This window comes from Pleurodeles waltl, chromosome 8, assembly GCF_031143425.1.
Source record: "Pleurodeles waltl isolate 20211129_DDA chromosome 8, aPleWal1.hap1.20221129, whole genome shotgun sequence".
Lineage (NCBI taxonomy): Eukaryota > Metazoa > Chordata > Amphibia > Caudata > Salamandridae > Pleurodeles > Pleurodeles waltl.
Genome location: NC_090447.1, coordinates 881,678,079 through 881,698,874, shown reverse-complemented (window position 1 = coordinate 881,698,874; position 20,796 = coordinate 881,678,079). Strand labels below are relative to the sequence as shown.

Below are 20,796 nucleotides of genomic sequence, written 5' to 3'. Positions count from 1 at the left end.
ACGCACACAGCACTATATTCGAGAATACCTGGAGTTGGGTGTTCAGTCAGGCACTCGTAGCTGCAGGAGGCCGGATTAACGACAGCAGAGTAAGAAAGTCGGGTATTTACTATATGAAGTCAATTTCTTGTATCATCCATACTGAACTTTGTTGTGCAGAAACTAGGAAATCAGGCCATGCATGTGACGGAATGCTATAATGGTAACATTTCTGTTTCTCAGTTTGATTTATCATTTGCACCGATGTATTGTATGCATGAAGGATAATATGTGAAAGGCTTACCCCAGCCATCTGGCCTTGGCCTCTGACTAACTCGGCTTGGGTATCTGGCTTTCGGCAGCAGCTTACCTTGGACATGGGTCTTGCGGCAACAGCTTGGTCTGTAATATTATGACTGCCTAGTCCGAACAGCTATGAGTGAGGGGTATCTGGGATACTCCCTAGTCTTCACAGCATGGCCAAGAGCGACCGCCTTTGGGAAGCCACCTTTGTTCAGTGGCCTTTGACAGTGGCCTTGTGATCCACACCGTCTGTCTCAGGTCAGATTGAATGGGATTCAAATGTTTTGTCTATGAATTGAACTAACAAGGAGTTGTGCCACCCTCCACCGACTGCCTCGTGGCCTTTCCTATTTGTTGGCTATTTAAAATGCATTAAGTTAAAATTGCTCATCATCCCACACAAATCTCCTTGTCTTCTAAACGGAACGAGCAAGCCACAGATTAAAGTGAGGAAGGACCTTGAAACAATGTATTCTGTCCCAGTAGCACCACCGTTTAAGCTGATTTAGAGGTGCTTCGCTACGCCCTTGCTATAAGCTGTGTTTCTCGTGTCAGTTTTGCTTTACTGTGGTAATATGTAATGTAATCCTGATTTAGAGCTGGGTGATGCAGCCTCTTTCAGAATATTTCTGCTCCAACTAGGTGGGACGTCTGTCCTTCTGGATAAGTAGGACCAGTACCTGCAATCGCTGCATGTTACGAAGAGCCTAAGGCCAAACTCAAGAACCTTCCTAGGTGATTGTGGAAGGCAGCAGTAGCACCTGCACCTTTTGACTGCCGTCCTCTTTTCCTGTATGTTTTTCATTGGATCATTTTGTACAGTATTATAGTATTTCTGTAGTGCTTATGACCCCTACGTAGGTAGCATGCTACACCATATGAGTGTGTGACTGGACGAGCATTAGCTTTGCTTTCAGCCCATATGGGAAGTGTTTCCATATCTTGGTTTATAACTACAGAGGTGCAGTTATTGGCTTACGTCACGCAGCATTTAGCTATGCGATTGATGAGGAATTGTGAGACGTAAATGTGCATTTTATAATATATGCTATGTTTGCAGTTCTGATTAGCTCTGCAGGTCCTTTTATTGTGTTGACAGTTTGCCTTGTGTTCTCAATTCGATTCCTTATGCTTGCCATAGCATTAAGTTATTCACTTTGTGATCATATAGCTCTGCAAGAGGTAACTGCTGGGGGAAGGGGGTCAGAAATATATCTGAATCAACTGTGTTAGCCCTCCGTTCTGTCATTTCCATTATGAAATGAGAGAGAACCACTGTGACCTCTTTTTTCCTTCTTAATTCTAGAAATTCTACGAGAACTCCTCCCATTCATTCCTTTGGATCAAAGGAAACAGGTGGTAACTGCCCTCATTCTCTCCAAGTTGGACTGTTGTAATGCTCTCTACATTAATATGCAGAAGAGGCTTACATACAAATTACAGGTCTTACAGAATGCGACAGCCCGCATGCTGATGGGGATCCCCAAACATAAATCTACTTCTCAGGTCTTTGTCCAACTTTGTTGGCTTCTGGTACTCAAACGCCTTGTGTATCTTTCAGAACCTTACACGGGTCAGGTCCGAACTATTTTAGGGAAAGTTTCACTTGGTATGACCCATCTAGACCTTTATGATCTTCTGCGGGCATCAATTTAGCCATCCCAAAATGTTAAAAAGCTCACTGGGGTAGAAGAAATTTAATTTATGGCACTGCTATGCATTGGAATTCTCTGCATCTTCAACTAAAGAAATTCACCTCTCTGTCATCCTTTCGGAAAAACCTCAAGACGTGGCTTTTCAACCTCCAGGTCAGACTTTCCGTTCTTCTTTTGCCCGCCTCTTTTTCTGTTCAGATTGGCAGCGTTAAGACGCCCACATGCATATGAGCGCTTTATAAAACTTTTTCATTTAATTTTCGTTTCATTTGAAGAGTTTTACCTTGATGGGCTTGGTTTTTGTCTTTATAGTATGTAAATACTTGGAACATGTAACTATTTGAGACCTGCGGGGTGAACTGTTAGAGTCCGCCATTGACCAACAATTTATGGCAGATATCGTTGGTATCATCAGTCCAGTTTGGTTAGTATTTAGCGGTTATTTACACTGGCTTGTATTGCCTTTATTTGTGCCATCCATTTGCCAGCATTGTTCCGCAAGTCCTTCCACACATTATACGCCTGTCCCGTTGATGATGAGGGATCAATTACTGAATTTGTATATGCTGATATATGGTGTATATGAAGTTGCGTGGGGGCAGACGTTCGAACAGACTAGACTAACTGTCCTCCATTTTATGATTTTAGGTAGAAGGTAGGGTATACATAGTTCACTAGGTCCGTGAAATGTGGGGAGTAGTAGCTATGGTTAGAGTGCCATATGTAATTAGGCAGGCGGAGAAAGTTAAGGTTCAGGACGGCAATAGCTACTTCTAGTGTTGATTAAAGAGGCCTACTGTACTCAATCTGTATCTTGCGGTAATTGTGAGGTTGTGTTGGTTTGGCTCCCTAATTTGGGTTGAGTGTCAGTCCTCTAGCTATGGTGTGCTGCAGTTTGATTTCTGTAAAGACAAATCCATTACCAGATCATGAGTTTAGTTTTTAGAAATAAACTTTTTCCGCAGAGCAAGTTGCACAATAAGGGGCTGTTGAATGCTTTACTCAATATGTGATGCTCAGTGCTCTATTTAAATATCATGTACCTTGTTATATGCAGTTCAGCTACACAGGTGCATTTAGGCTCAGTTTGCTTTACAAAGGTAACCATATCTGAACAACCAATGACCGCTTAGACTGAATAATCCAGAGAGCAGACTAACCATGCAGGACCTGACATGTAACCAGAACACAAGGACATAGCAAAGTAGAAACATTACTTGGGTAATGTGGACCATATGCTGTTAAAAACCGAAATGGAGTCCTAACTTATCATTTTCGGAAGGTGCAGGCGGTGTGGAGCCTGGTTCAACTTTCCCAGCGGCCCTCATTGTCCAAGAACATGCTTTTTGATGACATGCGGGGCAAAGATGTTGGTAGAAGGACACATTTTGTGTCAACCGTGGGAAGCTTGACCTATAAAGGGAATTTTTTCCATTGTGCAGCGGTTGTGGGTGAATAGTTTTAAATTTCGTTTTTATGTACTGTCTCTGTTCTATAATTGCACTTAAACTATTCAGGTTCTGACATTTTGTGTTGAACTAACTGAAAAGAAGGTGCAGCAGAGGTACAATGCATGAACTTTAGGAATCACAGAGATCCCTTCTTCAGAAGGTAGTGTGGCAATGTGCCGCTCATGTCTGAAAGAAAAGAAGGGATTACACAGGTGGTGGTGAGGGTGCGTCACCATAGCCCCTCAGTTCCCTTGGTAAACAAACCAGGGCATTCATCTGGTAAGGGAGTACAGAGATATCTTCTTCCGTAAGAGAGGGCAGATCCTTGCGAGCCAAGCATAGTGTTGATAGGGTGATAGCTCGAAGATTACAGGTTTCAGTAGGATACCACTGCTTTGTCAATCCCACTTCTGCTAAGGACTTTCTCCTTGATTTTGTGCCAATTAAATGATTGGTGTTTTGAAGAGTGCCTGTTTTTTTTTTGTATAAACAGGAACTTGTACTCCAGGTTCCCCACTTTTCCTCTAGATGAACTATCAACCAGCATGGTGCACATCTGTGATATGTATACTTCCTGCTGTTGTATCATTCTTGTTACTGATTCTTTTACTCTTTTGATCAGCCACAGGAAGACGAGGGCTTCACCAGAATGGGGGAATCTGAGCCGACACCAGCCTCGCGACTAGGAGTACAGGAGAGTGGAGGAATAAGCACATTGGAACATGGACAGAAGCCACCCACATCTCCTCCTGGGAGACTCATTCCTTTCAAGGTCCTGATGCTGGATGACACTCAGGAGACCATCGAAGTTCCAGTAAGTTTGGACAATTCCATTCTATGTCTAGCATTTGCTTTTAATAGCAACTGTTTGAGTGTCTGTGCCTGTTCCGAGTCCTGGTCATAATGAGGCCTGTTCTCCTGACGTAGATAATAAGCAAGCAGGAGTTCTGTGCATCAAGCGTTTTGTGAGAGCTATACTTTGTAAGCCAGGAAATTACTACACTTGAACCACTTCTTAAAAATAAAGTGGGCAGAGAAATGATTATGACTTGATTTGCATTTTGGAAGCTGCCTAAAATGAAAGAGAACAGTCTTAAGTTTCTGCAATATAAATGCATACATGGGATTTATGTGAAAATGAAGAAACCCAAACCCATTAGAACTATTTTTTTTGATTGTCTGAACTGTTCCTTTTATAGGAGGAGAACTTGTGGACATGCTTCTCATTACAGCCTCTTTTAGCTGTTGGTCACATCTTGTCCATCTTCTGCTCAAAAAAACAAAGTGGTTATTGCGAAGGCCTTGATTACAAAACGTGGCTTCAGTCCTTGAGTTCTGGTTTTCCTAATCATTTTTCGAGGCAGTGGGGTTCTTGGTTATGTGGTAAATATTTCCCCATTATGCTTTCTGCATGTCCCTCTTGTTTGTCCTCTTTTTACTGGAATTGGGGTTGCAGGCTCGAATGCTTTCCTTCTTCTGTTTGTCTTGTTGCGGTACCTGCTTAAGACTTGATTGCGGTCTCTTGCATTGGGTGCTTTTTACTGGAATTGGGGTTGCAGGCTCGAATGATCTTGCATTGGGTGGGTGGAAGGGGGGGGGGGTTGTTGCATCAGCCCATTTTCCTAGCCTTCTCCTCGTGCAAGGAAAGCGCCACTTCTCAGCAGCTGCTGGTGCCTGGCGCGTACTGCTTGCTGACCCGCAAAGGGGCATCCTTTGTGCGTGCACCAAGGACAGTTTAAAAATAAACAAATAAATGTCTTGCCGTAGAGCTGCTCTTTGTGGCAGTCTCATATGTTGCACAAATGAAGGGATTTATTGGAGAATTTATGATGTTTTGGTAATGATGATCATGTCCCAACGTTGGACCAGTACATTGCCAGCTTATCAGGATGTCAACATAAAATAAATTAGGGTAATCCAAACGGCAATCATGTACGTATTTAAGGGTAATCCCGGAAATCCGGCGCGCGTCCTCCCTCGCGAATCATCCCTCAACAGACCGTTTGGCAGCACTTCTCGTTTTTATTTTTATTTTATTGCTTTCCGTTGATATTGAAATATTTCCCATCTGCTGGATGGATGGATTCAATGGGTTTTCTCACTTGTTTATTGCGATGGTTGTTGGCTCTGCAGAGCTGTCATTTTTACTGCGCGGGCCTTTTGTGCTGCATAATGGGGATCTCAGTCAGAGCCCGTGGTGCCTGTGGTGTTTGATAGAGATCGGTTTTTTGTTACATTTGACAGACCAGGCAGGCCGCACGTCTCCTGGTGTTTTTGGAGTTCGTTACATTTAGTTGTTCCTTTGGGAGTTGTCCACCCTTATGTACAAATCACGGACGCTAACGCGCAGGCGTTTGCCTGTACAAGTGCGCTTTCCAGACACTATGGATTTTGAAGAGAAACACAGCTCTCAAACACAAAGGGGAGCGCGTTTAATAGATTATCACGGATTATTTATGTTGTTGTGGTGCACAGTACATAACACGCTGCAAGCGTTTATTTATTCAGGGCTATAAAGTTACTCTGCAGGTCCCAAAAAGCCCCTTAGTCTGAACCAAACCACCTGATAGGCTGAAGTGAAAATACATGTGGGTGACGCAGAGGCTGCTTTTGGGCAGCAAACCTGCTTTCCGCTTTTGTTGGCTTTTTCCTTTGTCTTGTTTGTAGCCAGACCAGTTATTCGAGGTATTTTATTACAGCTTTCGTCGTGTATAAAAGAAACCCGCTGGCCTCTGCCAGATTAGGAGCGGTTATGAGCTTTGCGTTGCTTCTGCAGCCTATAATATGCAGTTGGTTTTCTTAGAAGATTACCTTCTCGGCCTAGAATTGTGTGCTTGACGGAGAGAATCTAAAGTTTTTTAGGTCTCGCCTTGCAAGACATTTTGTTAGCTTCATGGGGGCTTAGCACCCGCCCATTGTGTACAGTTGGCGTCATCGTCACTCATTTCTGCGTGGGATAAAACAGCATGAATTCCACAAAACGCAAAACTGAAATATTCATTTAATTGCTGCCTTTATTTTCAGGTCACCCCCTATAAGCGTCTCTAGCTTTACTCTCTTAGAGCATCCTCCTCTGGGGTGCCATACTTTCCGGGCAAGGGAATCCCATTATAGCCCTGCAGGCCTGTTTGTAGAAATGTCTCCCTGAGTGACGCTGGTGAGTGCTGGTCACGTTGGGGTCTTTTGAGGACTCCTCTCTGGAGTGAGTACCCGTGCGGCTACCTTGCAATTGTTCACCTGCTTCATCAGCACACTAAGGAGGATCCAGGATAGAGTATGCTGTCCGCATTGGACATGCCAAAGGTAACTCAGAGCTCTGAAGTTGTGCTGTGTTACTGTGGTGCTGAATTTCATGGGAGTACATGTACCAGAATGCAAATTACAAAGCCAGGACTAGATATGTTACTCACTCCTGGAACCCAGGAACTAGAGAACACTGATTAAGTTGTGCATTATTGAATCTTTGTGACAAAATAGTACTCCACCGTTTAAAGTTATTTTTCGTTTCAGTTTCCACATGTTTGAAAAGAGGTATAGAATCAAATAATGTCCTTAAGGTGAAGGACTTCCATTCAGTTACCCGTTCACCTGAATCAAGTTCTGTACTATTATCAATGCTGATGGCTTTAACGCCTTTGGAAAAATTGCTCGAAAGCCTCACTTGGTGCATCCTTAGTCAGATTTTATATAAAAAGACTCTATATGTCTGCTAATAATTGACACCCAATGAAACGTACTTGTGAGCAAGATGGTGCCCCCCAAATACATTTAGGGTTACCATATGACTTCATGTTTCTAACATATAACTTTTTCCGGCCTTGGATTTTTACAAATGATCATTTTAATGTATTCCTGCCCAAAGGGTTCAAATAAGCTATGGAGATCCAGATACATGGTCATTTTAAATGTAAGCCAAGGCATGGAAATGAGGTGTCCTTGTGACATTGGGTCATAGTGAGTTGAGTAACCTCTCCTTCAGTTTGCACAAGTGTTCACCTCAGTGGCCCCTGCGAGTATTGTGCATATTGCGGGTCAATAGATGCGTTATTGGGAGTAACTACATGAGTGACTGTCACAGGACTGACATCCTTATCCGCAGGTGGGCAGCAATGAGGCTTCTTCATACAGTGTCCTGGCCCTTGCACACAGAAATTAATTGTGCATAACTGAATCTCTAGTTATGAGAAAACATAACCTGCTTTTTTTTTTTTTTTAAGTTATTTTAAAACTGGAGCATTTTTCGAAAAGTTGGTGCTGATTCTAGATTAGTGTGCCGCCTGGCTTTGTGGGTAATTGCATTGTTTGGACCACAAAAATTCAAGTCTCGGCTTGAAAATGCAATATATGGAGTAAGTACTCTTTTAAAAAAAGATGAATAAGAGCATCAAGAATTTGAAAGTGTTGTATGTCCGCCCTTAAATTGTGCCACAAATACTTTTTTTCTGATTTTTCACGCTGAATTTTAGCTTTATGCAGAAGCTTCAAATATTTTGCACAGCAGGTTTTCCAGACATTCCTGTTACATAATGTGCACCCTGCAGTGTTGTAATGTTGTGGCTGTCTGCCACATTACCTTTTTGCTTGTCTTGGAGCTAAATATAATACACCTTAGCACAGTTCTTCTTCATTCCTGTGCATTTTTGAGATCCAAAGAATAGCAATGGCCTAATAAAATAAGCTTTGCCAAGCCAATCAGTCTGGTGTTGTCTGCCAGATTTTTGGCTTTGTCTGTGCTTGTTTTGCCGTGGTGCTTTACAAAACATTGTTGTGGGAGCAGCTGGGCCCCGGTCAATATTAAAAAATAAACATTGGTAAAGAATAAAAAAAAAAGTTTTGGTTTCACAGGCACACGTTGGCATGATAATCCCTGGCGGTGAAGGGAAGTGCTTTGTGTGCGGATGTGCTCCTTCTGAAAGAGCACTGTGCCATCACTCATAGTGAAAATAGCCAATGACTGAAGGGGGCGGACCCAATGTCCCATACGGGATACAATGGAGTACGGAAGAAAAATGTGGATGACATATTAAAAGACCAGTAGCTGAAAACCACTGTATGTAAGTATGTTATACAAATAATTTTACTAAAAGCAAAAGGTCTTACATTTATCTATTATCTGGGATACATCTCCGCTGCAACAGTGAAGTGGTTGTTACGCATCCACTAAAGTATGAAAAAATCTACTCTCATCCTACACGTGAAGGACCAAACCGGGATATGCACGCTGGAGCCTTGTTTTGACCCTTTCTTTTGAGAATTGCACTGTCCCCAAATAACTCATTGGGAGTTTCCTACTGATACTCTATGTATCATATTCTTTATAAGCTCAGAGGAAGCCAGATGAGGGCCACAGAAAATGTCCTTATTTCTTTTTGCTATGTAGTTGTGCCACTACTACATAGCTTACATAAGAAAGTGTGTGAAGGAACATAAACATATTTGAAAATGTTTTCAAGACTGTCAAGTTGTGGAGTTTGCGCAAGGCAGCTTCAGAAGCTGACCTTCGTCACTTGAGACATAAAACAGTTTAGAGAAACAATAACCTGGTGGAAGCATGCATCATAAAATAACTAGAGCGAGAAGGGACATGTTAACAACTGGGACAAAACAAATGAGAATATGGCGCAAACAGTATGAGAAACACAGCAAGTTAGTAACAGATTATTGCTACAAAGTACTAAATTGAGTGTCACTTACAAACCGCATGCGGTGCAATGCAGGTGCATTAATGTGGAAGTTCCAAACAGTGCTGCACGTTTTATGTGAGTCAGTGAATGGACTAGTATGATTTGAACGTCATGAATATAAAGCAAGAAAAGTGGTCCATGTTCACCAGTCTACCACAGAAATAACGAGTGTCAAATCTATAACTCCTACGTGGAGGTAGGCTGAGATTTAGAGGAAATTTTGTACCCTTAAGTCTAATATGCTTCTGCTTGAGCTCATAAAAAGGATCAATGATGGTTAGTTTATACCCTTGTCACCTTATGTTCACATTTAGACAAGTGTTTCAGAGGACTGAAGTAAGATGGACAGCCTCCCAGAAACAAATAGGGGAAGGAAAACAGCCGATTTGGGAAAAGCTGCAACAGTAATTTATGAAATTACATCAAGAGTGAAAATGATATCTAGCAGCACCTAAATGATACTGATGTGAAGAGTTGCGTTAATTACTCTCTGGGGAGGATGAATGCTGCACAGAGTGACAGCTTGACAGACTAGAATGTGGAAGGATTCTATTGTATTCAGCGTGATTTCCCATTACCAGAAATCTGTGGAAAAGTTGCCCCCTACACAATTGTTGTCAGCAAAAATTGTGAAAGCTACTATGGGACAGTTTAGAAAATTCTCTAATTCTTCAAATTCAGCATGAGTAGTTGTTGGAAAAGGAGGTGGATCCTCTGTCCAGTGTAGACTTGGTGTTGCATCTGGATATTGCTTCCAGATGCAAATGGCGTTTGACCCAGTGCAAAGTTCCGTGATGAGTCAGTATTTTGGTTGCCCTCATCGTATGCAAGGTTTCCATGAATGAATTGAATTGTAGATTTATATAGCATGGCTTATCAGCTGTGAGGGTCTCAAGGCGCTGTCCGTGGGCACAGAGAGATTAAGTGATTTGCCCAGAATCACAGGACGTTGAGCTGACGCCTGAACCTGTATCTCCAGCTCCCGAGGCAGTCGCTCTGACTGCTGCGCTACATCCTCTCCTCTTCCATCTAGCATTGTCTGTAGTTGGCCTATCTCTGATAACGTTGAGGGCTCTTGGCCATCTCTAGGTTAGACACTAGCAAAGCTTGTGTGTGAAAAGCTGACTTCGCACCATCTTGGAGCATCATTCTTGCTCAAAAACGAACACCTACTTGTGAGCTGCTGTTAACATTTGATTAATTTAGAGAAATGAGAAGCATTTCTGCAGTCAGTGTCAATTCTGCTAGCGTTCTCGTGGACATTGCTATGTGTCATCTGGCTACTGTTCTAAAGCACACCCTTGGACTCAGAATCCCACCAAGAGACTGTGTATGTTCACTGAGCAACAAAAGAAACCATGCAAAGCCTTTGCTGGCCTCTTTCCCTGGGTTAATCCCCTGAGCTAAGTATGGTGGTGTCAATATTCCTAGCACACTAAAGTATTTCATGGATGATGGCTGGTGGCTGTGGGCTGAAATTATGTCCTATAATTTAACCTTTCTCCTTGCAAGAATTATTATTGGGATGCATTATTATGCCAGGGAAGTGGTGCACGTTGATTTTCTCAAATTACTTGTCATCGTTGACTTGCATGATTGAACTCATTTGTGAATGGAGTTTGATTTGTATAAGGAGATCATTCCTAAGCTTGATTTCTTTCTGTGAGATGTCTAGGTTGCTCAATACGTGCAGTAGGAGAGTCTTACTGTAGGGTTGTCACAGTGTTCCATGTCAGAATAGTGTTATGTATCCAGTATTGACTACTTTTACAGATTGTTGTGCTCTGGGACTTGTAATCTATGTGCTTCAATTGAATATTTTTGTTATACACTCCTGATAACAATGATTGATTAACGCAAGACCAGAGAACTTCATACAAGGTGCGATCTGACTGTCTCTTTTTATAAAATAGTGTGGTCAAATAGGACTTTATACAAGGCTGTCTGCCTGTAAAAGTGAATGCCAGTTCTAGTGGCCTTTCATACCACCAAGATTGATTGCATTAAGAAAAAGACATATAATGATTATTTAAGTTTTTTTTTCTTGTGACCCCATTACATATGGCATGGTTCGTTGTTGACCAGCAAGACATATTGTAAAATGTGGTTTTAAAGTGACATTAAAAATACATACTGCATCTGTTTTCCTTTTGGAAGCCTCTCCTGTAAAGAATACGAGCAGGAAAATGTCTCAGTAGTTCTTGTCCATGTTTGGCGACTAAGATCTGTGGCTAGTATAGTGCTTCAAAGTAAGTAATTATATTGATGCATATACTTAGAACTGTTAATCCATAAAACAGGGTTCCCCTAAATATCCTTCCTAAATCAGTAAATAGGGCCACATATAAGGTGGGTGCTAATGTAAAATTCTTAGATTTTTTCAGAAATCGCAACATCCATCGGATAGCTCACCTGTGGAACTTCTCCACCATACTGACTCTTTAGTGAAGGAAATTTAATTGGTGGACCCTATCCAGATTTATCATTTGCTCCAGGAATCAAAGGATTTTCTCTTACCACCAAAGTCTAAACAAGAGACTTGGTCTTTCATTTGTTCTTCTAAGCCCTTATAGTGAGTGGCACGGAAAGGGGTTAATATTTCTTCCACACAGTTATTAATTCCAGCATACTGGTAACTCCAGGGTGGGGAAAATCCAGCACATTGAGTTGGACCTCGGGGTCCATTGAGGAATTACTTGGGAATTAAGAATATCATGACTAATTTCTCCTGGTAATTCTTTATTTCCTACAGTTTTTCTTGCCAGCAAGTGAAATTTCTGTGAGAAGAACACACAAGGTCTGTGGTAAATCCGCAGACTTCGTAAATCCGATGGGGCCAGTGACACAAGTGCATACTCATAAGGAAGGCCTTCGGATGTAGATATTGTACATGTGTATTTTAACAACAATGTAGCCCACAACAGAATCAATAGTTAAATACATGTCATTTTATATTTGTATTTTATAAGGGAATTTGAGATAGCATGGATCGGTCTCCATGGGAGAGTGCAGCCCTTCACAGAGAACGCTGCAGTGTATAGTTTAGAGGTGGACGAGCCACTAAGGGGCCTAGCCAGATGTCTGGCTCTAGCACAGCTCAAGGTCCTCTTGAAACCCTGAGTCAAAAATGAGCCAAGCCTTCATGTGGTTTCTTCCCACCACCATTTACCTAGGTCTCCCTTGTCTTGTGTTCATTTGCTGGGTTGCACAGCTCTAGTATATTTGGATGCTGAATGTGTAGGCACCAGTATTTTTCCGTCCTGCCTACCAAACAGTGAAAGCTGTCTGTGGGTGAAAAGACATATTTTCAGCTTACAGTGGTCTTAAATCTCATCCATTGCTTGTCATCGGTTGGCTTTATTGTCACTCATTTGTTTGCTTTCTATTTGTCAGCCTGTGTGGGCTTTTCTTTCTCATACTGTGTTTATCTCTCCCCTGGAGCATCAACACATTGCTTGTGTCCTTCTACTGCTCACTTTTGAGACACTACATTTTTTCTTTTTGTTTAGGTGCTTCACTAGAGTGCTTGTGTTGTCCAGCTGTCTCTCGCATGTCCTGTTCTTTCCCCACCCTCCACCATGCTTTGTGTTGCTCTCACTCACCTATGTGCTTCTCCCCCTTCCCTTTTGTGCTCACCCTTGTGTGCTACTCCCCCACGTTGCTTTCTTGTCCTTATGCTTCTCTTCCTCCACACTAAAAATTCCTCTCACCCATGTTGCTTTCTCCCACCCTCCATATGCCTTCTCCAACCCATGCAGAAGCCCCTAGACACCAGGGATTTTTTTTATGTGTTTACATTGATAAAGGGAGCGACCTCTTAGGCAAGGGTTGCTACCCTGGGGGGGGTTATTTTAGGCCATTTCTGCACCCCATTGGGGCAGATCGGCCTATTTTTGTAGAGCTCATCTGCCCCCCAAGGGGGCAGTAACCCCACCATACCCCCACCCCAAATAAATGGGGACAATGTTGTTCTGCCCACTAGTGAGCAGATGGGGCAGTTACCCCGATCCAGGTGAGGGGGGCAGAAAGCCTACTAGATGCCAGGGAATTTAAAAACAAAATAGTGGGGTGGTGGCTACCAGCAAGTATGGGCCTGGTTATGCCCCCACCCCAACTGAAGGGGCTAACAGTCTTGCAGCTCTCCCCTGCACACTAAAACATCTTATCCCACAGCAAGCAAGAGGACATTTGATTATTTTGGGTTTTAGTTTTACATTTGGGCCACAAGAGCTTGGCTAACTCTCAAAATAGTCCCACTTGGAATGGTGAGGACTGCACTTTTTGGACTTTGGAACGCTTCCATGTAGAAAAATCCACAAGACCTAGATACATCTGAAAACTAAACATCTGGGTGATTCCAGGGTGGTGTACTTCACATGCACCCGCACCATTTTCTTGCCCACATTCCCCTGCAAACCTCCAACTTTGCTGGAAATCACACATTTTCCCACATTTTTGTGATGAAACCTTCCGGAATCTGCAGGAATACACAAAATTCCTACCAACCAGCATTGTCACATCTATACCGATAGATTCCCCCACCCCCAACATAAACAGGTAGTTTAGTATTTGATCATTTTGATGTGTCCACATAGTGTTTTGAGGCATTTCCTTTCACAGGCACTAGGCCTACCTACACAAGTGAAATACCATTTTTATCGGGAGCCTTGGGGGACTGCTGGGTAGAAGGAAATTTGTGGCTCCTCAGATTCCAGAACTTTCTATCACTGAAATTTGTTTTTTTTTTGCCAAATGTTGAGGTTTGCAAAGGATTCTGGGTAACAGAACCTGGTGAGAGCCCCACAAGTCACCCCATCTTGGATTCCCCTAGGTGTCTAGTTTTTAAAAATGCGCAGGTTTGATAGGTTTGCCTAGGTGCCGGCTGAGCTAGAGGCCAAAATCTACAGCTAGGCACTTTGCAAAAAACACGTCAGATTTCAATGTAAAAATGTGATGTGTCCATGTTGCGTTTCCTGGCGTGAGCATTAGGCCTACCCACGTAAGAGAGGTACAGTTTTTACGGGGGGAGGGGTAACACAGAATAGCAAAACAAGTGTTATTGTCCCTTGTCTTTCTCTACGTTTTTTCCTTCCAAATGTAAGACAGTATATAAAAAAGACATTTATTTGAGAAATGCCCTGTAATTAACATGCTAGTATGGGCTCCCCTGAAATCAGAGATGTGCAAATAACCACTGCTCCTCAACACCTTATCCTGTGCCTTTTCTGGAAATACAAAGGTTTCCTTGATACCTATTTTTCAGTTGTTATATTTCAGCAAATGATTTGCTGTATACCCGGTAAACAGGACAAGGTGCAGCTCATTTATTGGCTCTGGGTACCTAGGGTTCTTGATGAACCTACAAGCCCTATATATCCCCGCAACCAGAAGAGTCCAGTAGACGTAACGGTATATTGCCTTAAAAAATCTGACATTGCAGGAAAAAGTTTGAGTAAAACGTGATGAAAAATGGCAGTTTTTTTAACCTCAATTTCAATATTTTTTTATTTCAGCTGTTATTTTCTGTAGGAAAACCTTGTAGGATCTACACAAATTACCCCTTGCTGAATTCAGAATGTTGTCTGCTTTTTTCAGAAATGTTTAGCTTTCTGGGATCCAACATTGGTTTCACACCCATTTCTGTCACTAACTGGAAGGAGGCTGAAAGCACAAAAAATAGTAAAAATGGGGTTTCTCCCAGTAAAATGCCAAAATTGTGTTGAAAAATTGTTTTTTCTGATTCAATTCTGCCTGTTCCTGAAAGCTGGGAAGATGGTGATTTTAGCACCACACCCCTTTGTTGATGCCATTTTCAGGGGAAAAAAACACAAGCCTCCTTCTGCATCCCTTTTTTCACAATTGTTTTTTAAAACAAAATTCTCTGTATTTTGGCAAATTTCTTTATCTCCTTCAGGGGAACCCACAAACTCTGGGTACCTCTAGAATCCTTAGGATGTTGGAAAAAAAGGACGCAAATTTGGCGTGGGTTGCTTATGTGGACAAAAAGTTATGAGGGCCTAAGCTCGAACTGACCCAAATAGCCAAAAAAAAGACCTGGCACCTGAGGGGGGGAAAAGCCTGACAGCGAAGGGGTTAACTGTTTCCTTGGGCAGTGTCCTTTCACCTTTTGCACTTTCAGACCCGTTGGCTATGCCAGTGCTTGTTTTACATTTTTTTTATTCAATGCAAATTTTATTGTGAAATAGAAAGGCAAAAAAGCACTTGCGTTTTTGTAGGCCCGAACATGCTTTTTGCGCACTCATACAAAAAGAGGCGGGTGGCCGCGTCATGGGGACTTTGTTTGGGCAAGCTGTACAACATTGACAAAGACCACTAGCAAATCCATTGGGCCCAAAGGCGAGATCTATTGTCTCTCCCAGTGCTTGATCTCCTCGGTAAGTTCCACTGGAGTTCTCACTGTGACGATCTGAGGAACATTGTACCACTCACAGTAATTTGCAAAAAAGGCGTTTGTTTCATTGCTATATGCTTTCTGTAGCCCCTGTGCTGCTTCTTGACGCCCTCCCTCACCTAGGTACTCTCTCCGAGTAGCCTTGGTGGTGGGAACGGGGCGGCCCGGCAGGGTCAGGCCGCTCTCCCGCCAAGCTTGGCTTCCGGTCCCGGAAGTTGGACTGGGGGAGCTCACGTTCTGAACTCAAAGGGCTGCATTGACGCCTGAAGTGCCGTGGCGAACGCGTTAGTATTTTACACCCCACAAAGAACAGGCGTAGGAAAGCTGGCCCGGTTTGTTTTCTCTCCGCCGGGCCGCACAAAGCTGCCACAGTGCTGAGGGGTCATTAGTGCACCGCTCTCCAGCGGCCTTTCCCCCCACAACCGTTCAAAAAGTGACTCCTCGCCCAGGATGTCTGAATCGCGTCTTGTTCTGAAAAGCAGGCATCCCGTGAATGCGCCGTTACAGACTGTGCCAGCGGGTTGTTTCCCGCCAGTTTATATATTTTGCTTCGCAGTAGCACCTCATCACATTGTTTATGTCCGAGAGAAAGTCCTTGCTTTCTTACAGCCGCGTGGCATTTACAGTTCTCTGCTCTTTGCTTTTCTGCTGCTATTGTTAAATAGAATTTTGTTCTTTTTACTTCACAATGTCCGAATTTGTCTCGTGTTGTAATGTGTACTTTTGTCTGCTGTAAGTGTCCTTTGGTCTATTACAGAGTTATTAATTGTTATGATGGGCACGGGGACAGCCTATTTGTTATTACAAAAAAATAAATGAAAATGTCCATAGAAATACATTAGCACGGTGGACGGTCGTGCTTGCATGGATGCTTTAGTTTGTTGGAATGTTCGGTGAATTAGACTTATCAAGAAGCTTTGCACAGTAGTGAAAAACGGTCGCTACAGATTGTCGGAGAGAGACGCAAGCTGTCTAGTTTAGTTGCTTTGTAGGTTTTCGTAAGGGCAGTTTTATATTGTATTCCAGTGAAGCTGTGCTTAGTAAGTTTTCTCTCTTTTGTTGCGAACACATTTTGATAGACATATTTCCTAAAGTGTAGGGAATGAAGTGTTTTTCTCTCAGGTGTGAATTCATAAATTACATGTTGTTTTGTGTGGGTGGGTGAAATATGCGGTTGAAGCAGTCATCAAAGCGGACTGTCCCAGCTTCTGAATCTATCAAGTTTGGGTGAGAAAACAGCATTTGCTGTACATGCAGCCCGAGAGAAGCCGGCAGCAGAATTAAGCTCAGTTGATTTGTAGTGCTGTGGAGGCTGAGTATAACCTAAGTATAAAAGCCAGTAGGGAGCCACTGGGTGACCATAAATATGTCCTAGGCATAAATCAGAGCTGCGAAACAGACAAAAATCCAGTAAAATACAACTCGCAATTGGCAGAAGTTGGGCCATTCCCATTTTTACATCTTCGGGAGTGGGCAGTAAATATCAGCAAATGGAAAAGACGTTTTCAAATGGTGGGTGTTGGGACGGCAATGTGCCCTAGATGGTTAATGGACTTCTAGTCCCGCCTCGTGTTCTACAGCTACAAGCGAATCTGGTAACCTAACATTTCTATGTCACTTGGTTAAAAGGGAGTTGGAGACTAATCCTTCTTGAGCGCTGCCAGTTGGTTGTTGGCGGGAGAATGGGTGAGATGGCAGACACAGTTGTTAGAGGAAGAAGCTTCTAGATAATGCCCTGGTGCAGGAAGCCAAGCAGTGCAACCACAACTCGTCAGGGATGAGGTTTGAATGTAATTTTGTCTTTTAATTTTTTAATTAAACAAGCATTGGCGACGGGAGTGTGTCTTGTTTGATTTGACACAACGAGCAATATACCTTGGGTCGGTATTATGGAACTCCTTTGCTTTGCATCAGATAGATAAAACTGTGTGTAACCATACGTTAAAAACATGTTTAGCTAGCGGTGAGGCAAGTTATGGCACCATTATTCATTATAGCACTTTACAAAATTAGACATAGCTAAAAAAAAAAGAGGTTTGTTATTCCATTAGACATTCTTTCTGGCTAGAGTTCACAAGGTTCCTTCCTAGTTGATTTTAATGTAACATAGAAGCTGCTATTTCTTTTCATAGCATTGTATTTTGCAATGTTACAGTCGCATTTGTAAGAACATCGGGAACAGTGGGTAACATTTAATTTCGGAGTTCTGTTGTCCTGTGCTTGAACGTTCAGCTCTGCTTGAAAGGTTGATTGAAATAATCATTGTCTTATTGGAAGCACACTTGCGTTACAGTTGACATTCCACTAATAATTGTTGGATTGAGGCGAGTGGGAAGTGAATGCTGCATGCAGAATTCAGCAGATGAGATTGTAGTGACTCAGTTTTGCTTTTGCTATGCAAAGCAAAAGAGGTTAGTGCGCCCATTCGGGTTTATTCAACGCTTTTTGCAGATAGTCTAATGCTTGGGTGTGTAGGGAAAAAGGAATTTATGCTTGGTGGTAAGTCATGGATCCTTCTTTATTCAGATCCAGCTCCATTTCACCAAAAGTCTACTCCATTTTAGTACTTGGTGGAATTTTTTGTTGTTGTTTTCAGTCAGAAATAGGACTTGTAGGTCTGCAGAAGAACCTTAAGCCAGAGTACCCACTGATAGTCCTGCAAAAAAAAAAAAAGTGCTTTCTTACCATAACCACGTACTTAACGATAATACAGCTTGCTTTTCAGTAGCAAGCTGGATACAAGTCTTCCTTGCTGCTAAACAACACCATTCAGTCAAATATGAGATAAAATGAAGGCTATCTAGTCATAAATGTAATGAAAACTCAGAATTTATTAAGCCTAAATTAGATGCATTAGAATTGCTGTTAACAGGAATAGAATACAGACCACCCTTATCATAATCCGAAAGAACCCTGGTCCTGAGAGAATGTGATATGAAAGGTTAGAAATGATCGAAGTGTCATTTTATGAGTACACAAAATGATGACCATTGAACTCGGGGTTGATCCAGCCCAAACAGCAACTTGGTTAGTTTTAGCTTTTTAGTATGATCTGAAGGAGTGCAGCTTATGTGTAGTTATCTACACCATGTGTAAAGAGGCGTTAATAAAATTCTGCACCTCCTCTGCCATAAATTCAACCTTAGCTGTGATCAGGGATATGAATTAACTATCTTGTTGCAAGCCTAATGCTCTCATGTATTTCACACTCTTAGATAATATCTTGGCTTGAAAGTAGTGCAAAGAGTTGAATAGAATCCACAGAGAAATATCTGTCTTCCATTGCTCTCGTGTGTTAAATATCAACAACAACCTGCCAAGGATTTGCACAAAATGGGTTTCCAAATGGAAACCTACCTCTTCTCATCCCAGCGACCAGCCCCTTTCCATGATAATGGCTCAGAGAGGTAGGTGTGTGGCTTATACCTCTTTTTGATGGCTACAGTGTTTCTGAAAGGACCAGGGGTTCTGCAACAATGGGGGTAAAACACACAGATTCTGATCCAGACAGATGCCACTCAGGGCTTAAATTGTACATTTCGTGTTGCATCCTGAACAGTAGTTTGTAAGATCAGAAGAAGGTGCGATGGAGGGTCTCTTGGTCCACCCAGCTTAACCTAGGTGTCCAGTTCTAGTAGAGCGCAACATGCAAAGAGATAAACAAGGGTGAGAGACAAAGAGAAGCTCTAATTACAGTGATTGAGCCCAGCCTGGCAACACTTATTAAGCACATCAAGAAATATACACCTTGGCATACAAACAAATGAGGTGGAACAAAGTGGTCATGCTGGTCAAGCCAACCCTCCAGAAAGATTGGAGCAAATATGAACAGTGGAATAGGGGCAGATGCACTGCTTGCATTTGGGTTCTCCTTTTGCTTTGTGTTTTGAAGTTTGTGTTTAGGATTTGAATTCCTCTCTACTGTACAGTGTCCTGGACTGGTGCAATGTTGTCACACTCGTTTTACCCGTTTGCATCGACATAGATACAATCTCAGTCACTCTGTAAGAATATGGGGCACATAAAATCAGCTGTTCAAAATTAGGGAAAGTTGCAGGGATAGCTTTGATAGAAGAAAAGGCATGTGAGATAACAACAATATGTAGTATATGGAATCAGAGAATTACTTAAGCAGACACCCTGGATTTTGTTATTTTGAGAAAAATTGATGTAGAAAAATCACAAAATCCGTAATTTTGTGAAAACCCTGCGATATTTACAAACGTGCCTGCAAAAAAAACATATATTTTTAAATGAGGCTTAGCATATTTCGTTTGGATGTGTGCTGCAGTGGACAATAAAAGGAGTGTAGACAACAGGCCAGCTGACAGCACAGGTGTAAACTTCCTCTATAGCCTGTCTGGTACTACAGATTGCAGATGTACATGGTCCTGCACCTGTGCTAGGTCTGCTGCCTGGCTCCCTCTTGGAACCCTGGTGTCCATCTGTCTCATGTGGCCACTTCCCTTATGTCTTCTCTGCCCTTGCTGTCCCCTGGCTCATCCAACCCATTCCTACACGTCTCCTGTTTTTCCTCTGGTCCCCCCGTCCTCATGGCTCTTCTGGTCTCTATCTCCCACTTGTCTCCTGTACCCTCTCGCCCCTCTGCTGCCCGGTAGGCCCTTGGGCTAGGGTTCTGCAAAGTCGGTCCTGGAGAGCCAGGTCCATGCCAGATTTTTAGCATATCCACATTTAGAAACAAGGTGTTTCAGAAATCTACATTTTTCTAAATGTGGATATGCAAAAAATCTGGCATGGACCCGGCTCTCCAGGACCGACTTTGCAGAACCCTGCCTTGGGCTCTTAAGCTCCAGACATTCTCCTGTCCCGAGGTGCGGTGCTGCTGCACTCTCTACCAAGTCACAGACCGTCGCCTGGCAGAGCCTCTAGGAGGGCCAAACCACAGGCTAAGTGGTATTTTTGTGACAAGCACATTTTCTGCCTACCACAAAGAGTACCTCGAATTTTGGGACTGGGGACCGCAAATGTTACTTTTGTTGATGCAAAATTTGCCAACCCAGGCCGCAAAAATTCTGGGGGGCGGTTGTGGTCAAGAGTTGAAGGTTGAGTCTTTTAAGGGAGGGAGATTGGAGTCAATGTGCTACAGTGAAGTAACTGGAAGTAAACAGAACATGGGAATGATAAATCCATTGTTAATCATTATTTTATAGACAATGATTATTATTGTTCTTACTGTGTTGTACTCTTTCCCTTGCAGTTATGCAATAAGAACCTTGTCATATGTCAGCAAAATATGAAAACTACAGTCCGACTTTTTTGTGTACCCAGTGGAAAAAAATATTACTGGAATT

General features: G+C 42.6%; 1 protein-coding gene across 6 annotated transcripts in view; it reads left to right on the top strand.

Moving 5' to 3' along the window:
- Positions 1 to 20,796, top strand: part of FARP1 (FERM, ARH/RhoGEF and pleckstrin domain protein 1) — a 459,262-nt gene that overhangs the window by 65,646 nt on the left and 372,820 nt on the right. For all 6 annotated transcript variants that reach the window (XM_069205182.1, XM_069205178.1, XM_069205181.1 and 3 more), the window contains exon 2: positions 4,011 to 4,202. In XM_069205182.1, coding sequence (XP_069061283.1) covers positions 4,038 to 4,202 — 165 coding nt within the window. In that variant the 5' untranslated portion in view covers positions 4,011 to 4,037. The remainder of the gene's footprint in view (positions 1 to 4,010; positions 4,203 to 20,796) is intronic.